General features: G+C 35.5%; 1 protein-coding gene across 5 annotated transcripts in view; it reads left to right on the top strand.

Moving 5' to 3' along the window:
- The window catches only part of LOC140150501 (SWI/SNF-related matrix-associated actin-dependent regulator of chromatin subfamily D member 1-like), a 256,208-nt gene extending 238,353 nt beyond the window's left edge, over nucleotides 1-17,855 (top strand). For 2 of the 5 annotated variants that reach the window (XM_072172528.1, XM_072172527.1), the window contains exons 10-12: nucleotides 5,731-5,811; nucleotides 16,821-16,943; nucleotides 17,551-17,853. In XM_072172528.1, coding sequence (XP_072028629.1) covers nucleotides 5,731-5,811; nucleotides 16,821-16,943; nucleotides 17,551-17,706 — 360 coding nt within the window. In that variant the 3' untranslated portion in view covers nucleotides 17,707-17,853. Of the gene's footprint in view, nucleotides 1-5,730; nucleotides 5,812-16,299; nucleotides 16,372-16,820; nucleotides 16,944-17,550 lie in introns of all 5 variants that reach the window. The other 3 variants (XM_072172526.1, XM_072172525.1, XM_072172530.1) reach the window with 3 other exon arrangements.
- Nucleotides 17,856-18,064: the final 209 nt, after the last annotated feature.

Here is an 18,064-nt window from a genome sequence, read left to right as displayed (position 1 = left end):
AAAGAATAAGCCTACAAGAAGGTTTCCGACCTCCTTTTACTTCCGACTTTCGCACGATGCATGCACATTAAAGAAATATTTATAGGCCTACAAGAATTTTTGAAATTATTTTCTCCTGACTTGCATATTTTTCATGCACATTAATATTTTTTATTTTAAGCATCTTCATCTAACTGCTACACATGCTATGTCTTCTGGAGATATTTAGTTAACTATTTAGGTCAAAATAAGCCTGCAAGATGCTTTCCGAGTTTGTTTTCTCAATGGTGCACTCAGTGGCACATTAATATTTGTAATATTTCAATATTTTTCTTTAACCATACATAGACAACTGCTATACCCAGTACAGCATGTTAGGATGATGTTAGGCAGGCCTACCGACTGATACTATAATGATGATGATGATGATCAATTATTTTCTGGAAAGTTTTAACAAAGCATGCTTCTAACAACATTAGAAGTAACAAAACCCAATGTTTCCAGAAATATATCAATTTGTTTGGTCTACATACTTTATCCAATTCCGTGAGGTCAAAGGTCACATAGATGGTCAAAGGTCGACTGAGGTCACCAAATCTTTTAATAATTTATTTTCAACCGTGCATCACATATTCGAAAATCAGCTTGATCAGTCATGTAATTAAGGAAATATGACGACTTTAAGATGGCCGCTTTCTATGTAAAGTATAGCAAAGTAGCACTTTCAATGAGTGATAACTCGTAAAGGAAGCATCTTTCTGTATTGATTTATTACTTTGATGGAATGGTTCTTAGGTATTGCCAAATTTCATTGCAAATTTGTGAGGTGGGCCCCTGGCTATTACGTGCTCTCGGTTCGCACAAGTGCTCCCTCGCAATTATGTGTTCTACTTTTGGGGTTTCTGGGGTTGGCAGGTATGCAAAGGTACATATTTATAAAATACGGTTTTTGGGTGCAAAATACGGATTTTTGTTCTTCTGAGTACGGGAATCTGGATTTCAAAGTTGGCATGTCTGCTTATGCCACTAGGGAATGAAGGTGACGATATGTGCTTCAAATTCTAAGAGGTATATGGCAAGAGACAGAAGGTTTTGAATATAGAAAAACTCAATTTAAAATTGCTTTGCTCCATAAGTCATCAGCCCTAATTATTTGTCCAGGTTCCTGATTTCATCTGTAGGTATGTTGAACACTTGTTTGAATGTATATTGGATGACACAGCAGAGCCTCTCTTGTAATTTTGCAAAGTTCCTTAAGGGCTGGGGTATGAACGTTTGGACAGTATTTATTTTGGGACATTAGAGCACATCAGACATATCGAATTGCATTCTGAATACGAAGAAAGTCATTCTGATATCAAATAATTTAGATTTTTGAAATTAGCAATTTAATACACATTTTATGGCAAATCATTAAAATTGATATTTAACAGTGCTTGAAGTAAACTTTATAAATCTGATGATTTATACTTAAAGTGTATGTAGGTGGGATGAAAAGCTGACGATCAATTGAAAATTTTGACCTTTCAGTATTGAAGATATGGATTTTTTTTCTCAAAACACCAAAAAAAAAATAGTTTTTTTTGGGAAAAATCCATATCTTCAATATGAAAGGTCAAAATTTTCAATTGACCGTCGGCTTTTACTCCCTGCTACATACACTTTAAGAATATGTCATTAGATTTACATAATTTACTTCGAGGACTGTTATATATCAAAAATTTGAAAAAATATCAAATTTTTATAATTTGTCATAAAATTTGTATATATTGTGATTTTCAAAAATGAAAATTATTTGATATCAGAAAGACATGCTTCAGATTCAGAATGCAATCGATAGGTCTGAGGTGCTCTCATGTCCTAAAAAATACTGTCGAAACACAATAAACGCTCATTTTAGATCCCTTAAGCAGACAATCATCATGAAGAATAACTATCGTGTTGTGTTTCATTATTAGAAGTTGGAAGGTCATTTGCAAGTCAAGTAATCAATGATAAAAAAACACCACAAAAACATATTACCAAATAAAGCCAAACCAGTTTAAGAAATTAAACTGTCTAGAAATTTGATTATTCAATCTAGATTTAATTTCCTTCAAAATCCATGCCAAGTAGGACATTAAGCTACTTTTCAAAAGAAATTATAATTATAAGAATACATTCTATGGGGAATTGTAGTCGCATAAATGATCATGAATGGTGATAATTTTATTATGTTACATCATCATGTGGAAGATTAACTCGGTGGTGTTTTCCTATATGTACCATTATGAGTCAGCGCTAACCACATCTAGGGAAGAAGGAAAGTTTAAATCCTGTAAGCTCGTCGTGACTAAAACAATTTCAAATTGAAGTGGACAGAACTGGGTCTCGATGTTATTTTGTCATCATTTCTGCAAATCCATTGATCTCGGCCAAGTGTCAAATTAAACATATCCGTGGTAATTCACACATATTTGGTGGGGATCGTAAATCCGCTGAACGTCAGCCTAATGAGGTTAAAGCCGCAACGGATGCCGATGCTGTAGCGCTATTTGCCCGGTGAAATCCCGAGACAAATGATAAAACTTGTAGGAACACAATGAGCTTCAGTCAACGTTATTAAGACCTGCGTCAATTGATGGTGTACGTTTTACGTCAGAAAGGACTAGCGGCCTCCAATTGATTGCATTCATGTGTAGTCTATGTCACAGACTTTATGTATGGGGGCAGACAAATGTACTTTTTAGAACTCATGATTTATGTGATTTGTAATATAGGACCATGAAGGATTATGTAGGATTTTAAATTGTAGGACACTCATTGACCACTGAGGGTTTTATCTTTTGGACAAGGTCAGATGGGAATGGTCAGTGTGGATATATATGTATTTGTATGTTGGGGTGTTTATGTTTGTAAAGACCTGCAAACGAGTACATACCAAAGGCATGCCAAGCTGGGGAGGGGGGAGTTGTCCATAATACCGGGACAAAATTGACCAAAAGTTGTAATGTGCATTGTTCTGTGACCCAGTTTTAGCCCACAGTTGACCCATTTTAGCCTTAAAATGCAACATTTCTTGTGCTTCACATGCATTTGTCTTAGTAAAGTCTTTTTAGTAGCAGGTCAGCAATCCAATAGCTTGATAACCGAGGACACCCAGCAACTGAGGATGACCACGGTTCTCTTTTCCTATCAGCCTAAAAATCATATAAGACCATATCTCATTTGCCGTGTAAATAAGATCATTTCTCAGTCGGATGGTAAAAAGTACAATAGGTCCACCACTTAGAACTTAGATTCAAGTATGCATGGTCCTCGATGTTAGGCACTTTGAAGTTGTGTTGGACTGAGAACTGCAGTAGAAAATAAAATTTTCATACATAATTGTTCAGTTATTAACAGAAGGGAACCAGGTATTTCAACCCCCAAACAAACTTAAGCTTCATGTATATATAATACATAGTATGCTAAGTTTTGCTAACTGGTATCCAAGTTCCTCATAATACAGAAGTCCAAAACATGTCTTGAACGGAGACTAAGTCCAATGTGTACTTGCTCTATTTTATCAGTTCATCACCTCATGAGATGTTAATTCCATTGGTTGACAGGATGGCAATATTTGCATATGGATCACAGGGGGACAGACAAAGTGTGGTAAACAGGGGACAAATATATGGGCCTATTAAAATGAAGAACTTAATTAAAGACTGCTAACAAATCACTTGGACATTTCTAGTCTTGTTCAGTTTGCATTGGTTTGGTAGCAGGTGAACATGAGGTGATCATACGTAATTGAAGATCCACATTCTAAAAGGGCATAAAGACACATTGAGTGCTTTTCAAGATAAATGGCAAAGAAGATTTTTTATGGCCATGTAGTTTCAATGCAAGGAGGTGGTTTTATCCTTGCAGTTTCAGTGCTCTACCACATATTTCACTATTTAACTTGCACAGAGGGTGTAGATACCCCCTTGTATGTACTAACACTAGCTCCATTTTCATGATTTTGTGAGTTTTTACATTGATCGGAACCGACTGTGAGGAGAGGGTCATCTGCCCCACCTTTACCAGATGAGCCATGAGGAGAGTGGATACTTTCTTTAGTTCTGCATGGAATTGAACCTGGGACCTCTCGCACCAAAGGCAATTAATGACCTTAACCATTGTGCCACATTGCTCCCTAATCCCCTTAATCCTCTTTTAGAACTTAGCCTTTTCAATTGTATTGGTGTTTACCTTACTTATTACCATAGTCAAACATAAAACTGGCCCACTTCACTTGGTTCGCTAAGTCGAACAGCCCGATCTGATTTTGTTTTTTATCGTAACAGCACAGGTCATCTGCCCCGCCTTTACCAGATGAGCCACGAGGAGAGCGGATTTTTTTATACTTTAGTCCTGCGGGGAATTGAACCCAGGCAAAGACCTTAACCATTGTGCCATGCTGCTCCCTCATCCCTTCAATCTACTTAATCCTCTTTTAGAAGTTAGCCTCTTCAATTGTATTGGTGTTAACCTTAAAACCATAGTCAAACAAAGAACTGGCCCACTTCACTTGGATCACTAAGTCGAACAGCCCGATCTGATTTTGTTTTTTATCGTATTGTATTGGTATTAACCTTATTACCTTATAGTAGTCAAACATAGAACTAGCCCATTTCACTTGGATCGCTAAGTCAAACAGCCCGATCTGATTTTGTTTTTTATCATAACAGCACGGGTCATCTGCCCCACCGTTACCAGATGAGCCACAAGGAGAGCGGATTTTCTTTTTTTTTAGTCCTGCAGGGAATTGAACCCAGGCAAAGACCTTAACCATTGTGCCATGCTGCTCCCTAATCCCTTTAATCTACTTAATCCTCTTTTAGAAGTTAGCCTCTTCAATTGTATTGGTGTTAACCTTATTACCATAGTCAAACAAAGAACTGGCCCACTTCACTTGGATCACTAAGTCGAACAGCCCGATCTGATTTTGTTTTTTATCGTATCAGCAACATGTTGGACTGTGTGAAAGAGGCTATCTAAATAAAAGTTTACTCCACCCTTTTTCAGCACAGTGGGTTTTCCCTTTGTCCCATGAACAACAAAAAATGGAGTATCTTTAACAAGTTTGCTTGATTGGCAAAGGTAAATAGAAATGATAGGATTCAGGACCCAATTTACTTGTTTGTTTAACATATATGCCTATCTGATGAAACAACAGATCGGATGTGCAAAAAGTTCAATATTTGAATTACCCAATTATATCAATGCACAGTACTACTTTTCACACTTCTACTGCGAATTTGAAGGTTCTGAAAACAATTAAATATGACTTTAATTTAATGATATTGCAGAGAGTGATTTCCAATAACAAATGACCCATAAGAGGTTTCATTGTTCTGTAGTTCATAATAGTAATACCCTTGCCCCATGCTACCGTTGATACGTGCACACATACATATACGCACGCACCCCCAAACCTTGTATATACAGATACAATGTATCATCCAAGTTCCTGCTGATGACACAAAAATATTACTATACATCAAAATGTGTTGCTTTTAGGGCACTAGCGCCTATAATCCTTTTTTTTTTTTTTTTTTTTTGCTCTTTCACTTTTTCAATATATTATATGAATGTACTTTATTTTCCCCTTTCAAAAAATTGGTATTACATGCTACCTTCAAATGTAGAGACATGGATCTATATCTCAGCCTTATGTATCATTGAAAATTTGTAGTTAACTCAATTATTATTTATATTTTCCATTCATTTCCTTAATTTCAGGACGATACCCTGAAAGAACAGATGAAATCATTCCTACTTTCTACAGCCAGTCAACAGGAGATAGCCATGTTGGACAGCAAGGTATGGTTTTTTGATTTGATTTGTTTGGGTTTTGACAACCCTGGATAATCCATTGGGGTCAATTGAACACCGGGACGGGTTGGGAACAGTCAAGGGTTAACACCCTACTCTTTTCGAAACTTGCTGCAAGATACATGTACGGTATGGCTCTCTGTACACAGGACCGATGACTTAACGTCCCCTCTGAAGGACGGAGTACTTGCATGATCCATTTACCCAATTCTAAATGAACCATGGGGAGAGCGGAAGTCTGAATTTAATCTACAGATGTTGCCAATTAATTTCAGACAATATCCCAGCAAATTTCCACCACCGGGAATTGAACCCGGGACCTCATGCACTAAAGGCAAGTAACCATTAGTCCACGCTCTCCTTGTTTGGCCAAATAACTAGAAACAAACAAAATATTTATGGAATAGTTCAATACTGATCCTAATTGCAACACCACAAATAAATTAGTCTTGACCCTAACCGCTCTGTTCATCCTAATCCTAACCTTATCCTAATAACCAGCGAACCTAACCTAACCTAAATTCATGCAATGAGAGATTTTGTATGACCAGCTAGGTTCCATAACTGCTTGACTAAAAGATCAGGAAGCATATAAATAGGCAAATTTGATCCTAATAGATGTGTTATTTATAGGTTAATAAATGCTATCACTTCTTGGGAGTGAAATTGTACAAAATAATGCATGTGTACTGAGATGTTGATTCGCCTAATGCACGAGCCCCGTGGGGTGGGGGGGAGTGTGTTAGATGCATCAACATCTCAGTACAAGTGCATACAAGCAAATATAAATGCATCAACCCACAAGAAAAATGAACATGTCCGAAAGCACTGCGCGTAGTACATGGAGTGCACGCCCATGCATAATACACAATTGATGCATGTTTCGCATTTTTCTAACATTTCCTCTGATTGGTTCTCGCTATCTAAGATTGTATGAAGTGGTATTGGTTATTCTGACAGTACTGGTATTGGGCTATTCCAGTTGAAATCCATACACCCCTTTTGGGAGACATGACCTTTTAAAATCTCCCACACATGGAGTGTAAATTTCAAACAGGGTTACCTGAATGGGTGACTCCATTGAAATCTACACTCCCTGTGTGTGAGCTTAAGGTCATGTCTACCATAGGGGGCGTATGGATTACAACTGGAATAGCTCATTCGGATGATAACCATTAGCAGAAGAATAGAAGAACTTGTACTTTTATCCTTCCTTCATGTTTCATGCCAGATTTGTGTTTATCCAGGGGGATACTCAATACAAGGATGTGCCGCAAACATGGGTTGCATTTTCGGAATTTTGGTATATCAATGACCCGTTTTCTAGGCCAATTCTGGTATGTGGCTGGGTTATTTTTTCAAAATTTTATAAATCTTTTTGGAAAATAACCAAATTTTGCTTTATACTTTAGCCAACATTTTCAAAATGTTGACTTCTGGTATAACGATATGTCCAAATTTCTTGAAAAATTGGTATGTTTGATGGGTCCAATTCTGAGTGGCACATCCCTACCCAAACCAAACTGAAGTACTCCCCCAGTCCCCACCCAAGTCTTTATGCGATTGCTGTCATGTTGACATTACATGCTTATGCTTGTTCCATCTAATGACTTTTTGCAAATTTTAGGGTGTTCTGACTTGGTTTAGGAAATATGTGATTGTCCCTTTATAAGTTGTGGCACTTATTCTAAAGTTTTGTCCCAAATTGAAAGTCACAATGTAGAGTGATAGTAAATCGATGTGTGTCAATGACCGAACTTTATGTATGCTAGTGACACACATAAGTAACCGTCACATTTTTGATTGTATAACTTGCGGTCAGCACTCACCTTCACCACATAAAAGTGTCATCAATTATCTCAGTCAGTGCATCATTTAATTGAATCTTTATAGTTAACACAAAAGAATGATATTCTTTGTCCAGCAAAGGCAGCAATGTAAAAAGAAAGTCAAGTTTTGGGCTTTTTTTTTGTTGGTGTGAAATTTCATACGAAGAGGTCATGTGGTGCAGATGTTACTTGAAGCAAAGTCGCATTGCAGTGACTTTGAAGTTTCACGTACGGGTTTTCAAAAAAAGGAGGAGTAGGGAGTTTTGTTTATTTTTTTATCGAAAGATGTGTAAATACCCATTAGAATGGCCCTGTATTTAGCATATACAATAATGCCTGAAAGAAGGAGGTGTTGTTTCTGGTAGGTAGGCCCCCTCTAATGATCTTCCTCTACAGAACTCTTGCCCTCTGTTTCCCCCAGTAAAAACCCAAAATTACGAAAATTTCCACTTTTTTATGCAATTTTTCGCAAATTCACTTCCCCCTGAAAAAAATTCCTGGTGTTGCTACTGTCTACAGAACCTTCAAGAAGTGTTTCTTGTATGTTAGCAATTCTATAGAAAACATTTCCTCTTCCAAGATATCTTTTTTCAAAAGTTATTACTGAATTTGTAAAAATAAAATTGAAGTGCCTCAAATAAGAAAGCGGGAGGGGACATGATTTATTTTTTATTGGGCCTTATGTGGATTTTACATTCATATAAGAGCATTTATATCTAGCCTTACCTTAATTAATCATCATAATTCAAACTTAAACCACTAAAATGAACTCCCTGATCCTAATCCTAACCAAACACTTAATAGCCCTAATCCTATTAAAGATACTGGCTACATACTTAAATAGAGGTAGAACTGCTGTATACCAACTATTCACTCACTAATACTAGAATCCACAACATGCTCATCTCGGGGCTCATCTATCAAGGGAACAGTTCTTAAACCCCAATACATTTGTACATTCATTGAATGACCTTTGAAGATTTGTTTACAAAAGCTTATACTCTGCAATTTGAGGTCAAATTTTGCTCTATAATTATGTAATTGGTGTTATTGGACTATGTCATTGGGATGAGGCTCTTGTGGTCCATAGTGTAACTTGCGGTTAAGTAAACTTTGGCTTCATACATTTGAGGCAGAAAAGTACTAAATACAAATGGAGCCAATAGCGCCATCTCGTTTTTGCCCTTAAAATTATAAGCTGGTAAAAAATTTCTCGAAATCCGTAATGACACAGCAGGGTCCTTTTTTGACCTTGGTGAATGAGGCGCATTCAACCATCTCATGTCGTTATAGAAATTGACGCTTGTCCCTTTTTCTTTGAGTAACTTTGTAAGTTTACTCTTGGTCATCCTATACAACTGGACCAGTGTTAAAATAATTTTCTAACCCCACCTAAGGTTTGTTTCCCTTATACAGAAAATTCTTTAAAGACAACAAAATAGAAAACAATGACATTCTCTGAAACAGGAACCTATAGCTGTGCAGTATGAACTTTTACCCTACGATATTACATTGTAGTTGTAGAAAAATATGAATCAAGTTATTGGTCTATAAACTCAGTAGAAGCAATGTTTAAAGACCCATTCAGTGATTCCAGTGCAAATGTACAAAATTGCAATTGTTTATAAGTTGCTTAAAAGTGAAAAATATCAATTTTTAATGATTTGCTATAAAATGTGTATTACATTGCGAATTTCAAAATCAAAAAAATCAAAATTATTTGATATCAGAAGGCCATTCTTCGTATTCAGAATGCAATTCGATATGTCTGATGTGTTCTAATGTCCCACAATAAATACTGGCCAAACGTTCATACCCCTTCCCTTAACCAAGGAGTTCAATATTATCTTTTGTAACCTATTAATAAAAAAGAGATAAAAGAGCAAAATTGTGAGTGATATTTTAGCTTATACACATAATTTTTAATGCTTAGACTTAATTGTGTCAAGTCTGTGAATTCACTTACTGTTATTGTAAGAAAAAATGCAAAATAAGGGTTTTTGGTCGTTTTTTCCTAAAAATTTGTTGAATATTAAATTTTAACTTTTATTAATTTCACATTTATGTCAAAATTTGTGATTAGGGTTGAGCTTTTGAGCTGTTTCATATATCAAAAATCTTAATATTTATGCCAAGGAAAAAAAGAACAAATATTTACATAAAAAGCTAACAGGCCGTGTTCTAGAAAGAAAATAAGTACCGTACCTGGGAAAATTTGAAACAGGGATTTTAGATACTCCAGTTCTGTTTCTTGAAGTCAGTGACACACACACAAGTACAATAGGGCAACTTCTTTTTTTTTTTCATTTTACATAACATCGACACACACAAAAGGCGTTCTCATTCGTAACAAACGTGCGCCACCAAGCGTGCATTGGCGCCAATGACGTCGCCTATCGCGTGACACCTTTTTAAGACTAAGCAATATAAAATGGTCGCATATTTGGCAGCGTAAGCACAGTGGATATTTGTGCCATGCATAAACACGGTCAGTTCAGTGCATGATGTAGACACCCAACTTTTGACTTAAGGTTATCGTCGGTCATTGCTCAAGGGCATAATGTTAAACATGACCACATTTTTATTGTCACCACCCAGGTCCGTAGGGGCAATTTAAGAACATTTACTTTTTTCTTTCAAAAGACTTTTTCTTTTCTTTTTCCTTTAAGTAGCAGATCGCTAGATTTGAATTCATCAAATCCATGTTACATTAAAAAAAACATACGATAATGAGTACACAAATACAAATATAAAATGAGATCATGAGAACAAGAAAGAAAACAATTAATTTTTTATGTTATATGAATGTACTTTATTTTCCCCTTGAAAAAAATTGGTATTGCATTGTACCTTCAAATGTAGAGTTCATTTGTTTTACATAAATATCTAAAATATTCAAGACCTTGTGCCAGCTATAGTCAGAGACTTGGCTACTAGGCTCCCCCAATGCAAAAAAGAATATGACCATCCATAAACAGGCAAATAAATAATGGTTGTCTCTTAAACATACAGCCCTGGATGCAAACAGGCTATATCAAAAACATTGGTATACACAAGTTTTAAATTCAGTAGGATTTGATCTTTCCTATAGTGTGTCTCATCTCAAGTTGAGAGTAACACCATGTTGGAGATGAAACAGACTATAGAGAAGTCCTTTTCAGAGGGCTAAATCCCAGGGCTAAATAAGTTTTTATATCTATTAATAACAAGTCTGTTTCTTCCATTTGTAACATTGGGATGACCAAATGACCAAAACTTACAGGTTTGTGACCTTTCATAACATTAATCTTTAAATTGGATCTAATAATAATCAAAATTACAAAAAGTTTTACACACCCTTTGGACCCTCACACAACGCCTCGCGCAAGCGCTCGGACTTCAGCCATTATGCACTTACTTCCCTGACAACTGGAAAATGATGAGTATTTATTCCGTACAGTACACATATTGGTATAGAGGGCCATACTATGGGAAAAAGTAGCCTGGGTTCGAACAGTAACCTCATCAGATTGTGCACTGTCTAGAAAATTGAGGGGGAAATTATTTTCTTAAATTTACATGTAGTCAATTGACAAATGCAATTAAATTTAACAGTTTTTTACATGGGTATTGAAAACTAATTGAATTAAAAAAATGCCGGCCAACAGTCCTACCTTTCAAATTCCACAGACATACCACAACATTTATTTAGAGATTAATAACTGCGCATCGACTATATGGAGGGCATTGTGAAAAATCTAAACATTTTGCCTTTGGAACCGAGCCGAGGTATATCCCGTAATTCTGAGGTCCAAAGCAAAATGTTTAGATTTTTCATAAAAAAACGATATATAATATATCGGTTTTTGTGAAAAATCTAATATAATATTACCGATGCAAAGTTATTAACCTCATTCATAACCATCACTTTGATCTCTTCACTTTACAAAATAACACAAAATTTTGCTCAAAAGTTTGTTAAAATAAACAATTTTTACATTTTCCCTTTCCAAAAATCGAACAGGCTGAAACAGGACGACCAATAACAAAAGTGCATATCACAATCCGTACAAATATGGTAGCGCGCAATCCAAATTCAGTGGCCAACGCTCGCGCAGTTTGTTCGAAGCACAACACGGTGCGCACAGAGGTTACTAATATTTATGATGGAACAATTACACATTTTGCGGTCAATTGTGAGATATTAATGACCTCCATTTGCGTTCCCGTTTTTACAAATAATAAAATATGATTGGATTACATGCATCATATATTATTAACAAGGTTGTGAATATTTCTTATTCAATTAGTTAGTTTTCACTGATCACCCTCCATAAAAACATTATTTACAGTTTGAGCAAATATATTACTGATACAGGTGTCTGTACAAACATGCAATATTGTAAGACCAATCTATTGTAATGTTTTTGTGGAATGTGTCTGCCGTTCGTCTCTCCCATTGAAAAACCCTCGTTTAGAAGCATATTAAGGTGGTTATGGAGGCATTATGGAATTGCTCTAAGCATGTTTTAAACAGATTAATTAAATAGAGCAAATCACACTGACCAATGTGCCTTTTGTTTGAAGCAAATCGGACATACGGTTTTCAAAATATATCAATTTATATTTTCTTTATATCTTATTGTTTTTATCAATAATCAATCAAGTTAATGAGCTAAAATGACTGGAGCTCATTAACATATAATTTTGCCAATATTTTGCTAAAAATCCATGCATAAATGTTCAGGGTATTTTTATTTTGCATACTTTTGCCTTGAAACTTGGTCAAAGTGTTTCTAATATGTTCTAATGTATTATATAGTGAAGCCGCCCCCTAATATAATTTGCATAATTAATTAGCATTTATGCAAATTGGCTCATTAATTATGCAAATATGCAAATTAGAGGGCAGCTTCACTATATAATACATTAGAACATATTAGAAACAGTTTGGCCAAGTTTCAAGGCAAAAGTATACAAAATAAAAGTTCCCTGAACATTTATGCATTGATTTTGAGCAAAATATTGGCAAAAATTACATATTAATGAGCCTTTACAGCCATTTTAGCTCATTAACTACATTGATTATTGATAAAAACAATAAGATACAAAGAACATATCAATTGAAATATTATGAAAACCGTATGTCCGATTTGCTTCAAACAAAAGGCATATTGGTCAGTGTACTTTGCCCTACTCTATTAACCTGTTTAAAACATGCTCAAAGCATTTCCTAATTTCTATAAAATGCATCCAATACCACCTTAACTTGTAAATGGGATTCTAGTATGTTACCACTTCCAGATGTAACTTGCTCAAGAAACTCTCTCCTAGTCTCTGGTAAATCCAAATCCCACTTTATGGAAGAAAACACACCAAGCATATATAACATGCATTTAAAGGCTAGATAATACAGTCGTTACATCGACCAGCAAGTACTGTACCAGCCCCTGCTGCAAATAAAAATCCATGATCTATTAAAGTGGTACAATTTGGATAGCACCCCATGATTGGCATGCATGTGACAGCTCAGAGAGACTGAGGGCAGTATTCAAAATTTTCTTGTGGGATATAATTATGTAATGACTCTGTACAGTTGTCATCATTTTTAATGTTTATTTGTGATAATTGTTTGTATTTTTTGTTTTTCATTGTTCATTTCTATTTCTTTTTCACTTTTATCACAACTAATTGTAGCATTGAATTGTTGCATTATTTTATACAACAAATTCAATAAAAAAAGAAATACAAGAACATTTTAATGTTGTGCACAAATGATAAAAGTAAGCCCCAGTAAAAAACATATTCTCACTAATCAGTGCCCCATGCCCTGGGTGCTTAAGGTCATGTTTTTTATGTTGGGCACCAGTTTATGCGTTGCATGTGTATTTTCAAACAAATCACATGCTTTTACAGGTTTGGTACTATAACTTCCAAAAGTTTACATTAGAACCCAATAAAAGTATATATTCTGAGAGCATATACTCAGATGATTTCAGAAACGATACAATTGGAGTCATTATACAGGGTGACCCATATAATATACAGGGTGTAACAAGCAAAATAAGGATGAAAATATTAATTCAGTTAGGGGTGTCAGCCCTCGACGTACATTGATAATGTAAAGTTTTGACACCTGTTTAATATAGTTAACTTAATTGCCCCCCCCCCCAGCAATATGGAACTTTTAGCGGTCAAGTACTTCAATTATGTAGATACAGAGTGTTTCTAATATGTTCTAATGTATTATATAGTGAAGCCGCCCCCTAATATAATTTGCATAATTAATTAGCATTTATGCAAATTGGCTCATTAATTATGCAAATATGCAAATTAGAGGGCAGCTTCACTATATAATACATTAGAACATATTAGAAACAGTTTGGCCAAGTTTCAAGGCAAAAGTATACAAAATAAAAGTTCCCTGAACATTTATGCATTGATTTTGAGCAAAATATTGGCAAAAATTACATATTAATGAGCCTTTACAGCCATTTTAGCTCATTAACTACATTGATTATTGATAAAAACAATAAGATACAAAGAACATATCAATTGAAATATTATGAAAACCGTATGTCCGATTTGCTTCAAACAAAAGGCATATTGGTCAGTGTACTTTGCCCTACTCTATTAACCTGTTTAAAACATGCTCAAAGCATTTCCTAATTTCTATAAAATGCATCCAATACCACCTTAACTTGTAAATGGGATTCTAGTATGTTACCACTTCCAGATGTAACTTGCTCAAGAAACTCTCTCCTAGTCTCTGGTAAATCCAAATCCCACTTTATGGAAGAAAACACACCAAGCATATATAACATGCATTTAAAGGCTAGATAATACAGTCGTTACATCGACCAGCAAGTACTGTACCAGCCCCTGCTGCAAATAAAAATCCATGATCTATTAAAGTGGTACAATTTGGATAGCACCCCCATGATTGGCATGCATGTGACAGCTCAGAGAGACTGAGGGCAGTATTCAAAATTTTCTTGTGGGATATAATTATGTAATGACTCTGTACAGTTGTCATCATTTTTAATGTTTATTTGTGATAATTGTTTGTATTTTTTGTTTTTCATTGTTCATTTCTATTTCTTTTTTCACTTTTATCACAACTAATTGTAGCATTGAATTGTTGCATTATTTTATACAACAAATTCAATAAAAAAAGAAATACAAGAACATTTTAATGTTGTGCACAAATGATAAAAGTAAGCCCCAGTAAAAAACATATTCTCACTAATCAGTGCCCCATGCCCTGGGTGCTTAAGGTCATGTTTTTTATGTTGGGCACCAGTTGCGTTGCATGTGTATTTTTCAAACAAATCACATGCTTTTACAGGTTTGGTACTATAACTTCCAAAAGTTTACATTAGAACCCAATAAAAGTATATATTCTGAGAGCATATACTCAGATGATTTCAGAAACGATACAATTGGAGTCATTATACAGGGTGACCCATATAATATACAGGGTGTAACAAGCAAAATAAGGATGAAAATATTAATTCAGTTAGGGGTGTCACCCCTCGACGTACATTGATAATGTAAAGTTTTGACACCTGTTTAATATAGTTAACTTAATTGCCCCCCCCCCCCAGCAATATGGAACTTTTAGCGGTCAAGTACTTCAATTATGTAGATACAGGGTGGTCAAAAATCTATCAATATTTATATTAATTTCTTCAAAACACCCCTTATCTGGCAGTGGAGATGCAAATTTTCATGATTGAGGCATCTAACTAGATGTAAAATAAGCTCAACAATCCAATTTTGAAAGTTAAAAGAGAATTCAACAAAGCGTTTTCGTAAAAATGGCCTTTTTGGATCAAAATTGAGCATGAGGGCGCTCTTTCAGATTTGCCGCAAACTTTCTATGTTTTACTAGTTTTTAGTTTACTGAAGTAAAGAGGATCACAACCAAGGTCTGCTTAAGAAATTTGAGCCATTTACCATGTTTCGTTTGTCTGTGGCACCCTTTTGAATGTTGCCTACATTAAATCCCTATTTAAATACATAGAGGTCAATGAACTTTATTAATGAAAAAACAAGTAATTAGTAATTTTTAATTGTCTAATTAACAAATACTGAGGCAATGAATGCTAAACATGATATCACTTGGCTGAGATCAAGTACAGAAACAAGTAGAAATCCATTGTACAGCATTGTGATCCTCCGCCACATGATCACCATTGTACAGCATTGTGATCCTCCACCACATGATCCTCCACCACATGAGCCACCCCTGACTAATTAGACTTAACGAGTTACAGTAATTAGTACAAATGAAAATCATTCATTTTTGTTTCAGAAATTGAAAGACCAATATCTAAGGAAAAATATAGTACTAAACAAGCTCATAATAAATATCAAATAAACAAGCTACATGCATGTAAACACATTTTGATGAGTAAGAATGCAACAAAGCCACCCTTTTTACGTGCCCAGTATAAAAAACATGACCTTAAGTCAGTCGTTTTTGGGGAAGCAGTTTACTAAAATGATAAAATACATGAAATACTATGTTATACTCTATATAGGATTAATTAGCATTTTTACTATTCCTAATTATTTCCTATCATCCCTGTGTTTTGGTTCTTTACTAATTCCATTTATCCCTGGCTGACTGATTTCATGTGTTTTTGTGTCTCCCTCAAACCAGTTACCAAAACGTGGGCAGACAACACATGATTCTGCAAATTTGACACAAAGCTGTTACCATCTCTGGGCCAAGGTGATTAAAACCTAAATTTATAACTTCTTGTAATTGGGAACCATTTGGAGGCCCGGTTTTAGGATATCCTCAATGGAAAAAAATGTTTGTTTGTCAACCCCAAGACTCCCATTTTTGGTCTCCATTTTTGGTCTCCATGTGTGACAAGCCAATATGGATTACCATAGCATTAAGCATGGGCTATTCAGAGTCCAGACTATGTAAGTGTAATCTTTTTGGTGCAAACACGCTTGAGTCCTGATGGCCAGGCAGCACCATGTACTTGGGTTTCATCATAGGACAATGCTAATAGTATACCCAAAATTCCAGTTGTTAAGAATTGGCAGTGGCATGGTACTTGTTCATGTAATGACCAACAAGTTAATAATATCTATATCTTGGGCTCACATTTATTTTGATATGACATAATACATGACAAGATTGTTTCGCTTATTTTTGAAATTTTTCAGATTCATGAAACCGTGGAAACCATCAACCAACTCAAAGTGCAGCGTGAATTCATGCTAGGCTTTGCCAGAGATCCCCAGCAGTTTATCAGCCAGTGGCTGGTGTCTCAAAGCTCTGATCTCAAGGTAAGTTCATTGTCAGTCTGGTCAATAGAGGGCAGTAAAACAGTATATCTTCCAAGCATCAACAATTTGCTGTATCTCCACCTTATAATACATTGGCTAATTTCAAGTTTGTTAATGTTTTCTAAAGAATATACCATGGAAGGAACCTTAGACTATAGTTTGTTTGGCTTATAATGCGAACATAGTTTGCTTTTTGTTACTGCTCACGTCAAAGTCCATACGCTCAAGTAAATTTGAGCACCATCATGCATTACACAATGCACAACTAGCGTGTGTGCTGTGCTCAAGTGTGTGTACGCCGTTCTTTATCAATACACAAACTATACAAGCCTTGCATAAAAGTTGTGTGACTTTACTCATAAGATACAAAAATTATACATTTGACTCGGGCATTCTATTAAATTGATAATAAAGATTCCAACCTGGGCATCCACTGAAGAGTGTTTCTCCTATACTCTACAGGCATTGGAATGCCCTTCAAAGCACATGTAGTTTCTAACTAGAATTTATAGAGTACAGTATACTCAAATTTATTGAAATGGATACAACGGCCATTACCTTGCAATATGAGAAATTAATCCATGTGTTTCAATTTTTTCTCTTTCAGACTATGACAGATGTGGTCGGCAACAAGGAGGAGGAAAGAAAAGCTGATTTCTTCCATCAACCATGGGCACAAGAGGCTGTGAGACGGTACTTCTACAGTAAAGTGCAGCAACGGCGAGCTGAGCTAGAACAAGCACTAGGAATACGCAATACATAAGCCAACTGACAGACCTAAATGCAGTACAATTACTAAGACCTGTTGTTCCCCACAATAAGGAGAATTGTGAACACACTTGACAATATACCGTATTTCGTCAAATAGTCGCCCCCCCTCAAATAAACGCCCCCCCTCAAATAAACGCCCCCACCACTTTTTTTTTCAACCAAGATGTTTCAAAATTCCGATATTTCCATGCTATCTTGTGTAGTAAGCTTACCAAGTTGCTCACATGGTTGCGACAATAGCAGCAATAAATGGCGAAAATCTGCATCCGAAACCCGGAAGTGAACCAAAAGTCAGTGTCAAAAGGTCATAGTTTGTCATTTTAGCGTGACTTTTAAGCTTACCTAATGAT

Source organism: Amphiura filiformis, chromosome 4, assembly GCF_039555335.1.
Source record: "Amphiura filiformis chromosome 4, Afil_fr2py, whole genome shotgun sequence".
Classification (NCBI taxonomy): Eukaryota; Metazoa; Echinodermata; class Ophiuroidea; order Amphilepidida; family Amphiuridae; genus Amphiura; species Amphiura filiformis.
The sequence above is the reverse complement of the archived record's forward strand: the minus strand, read 5'-3'. Positions and strand labels throughout refer to the sequence as shown.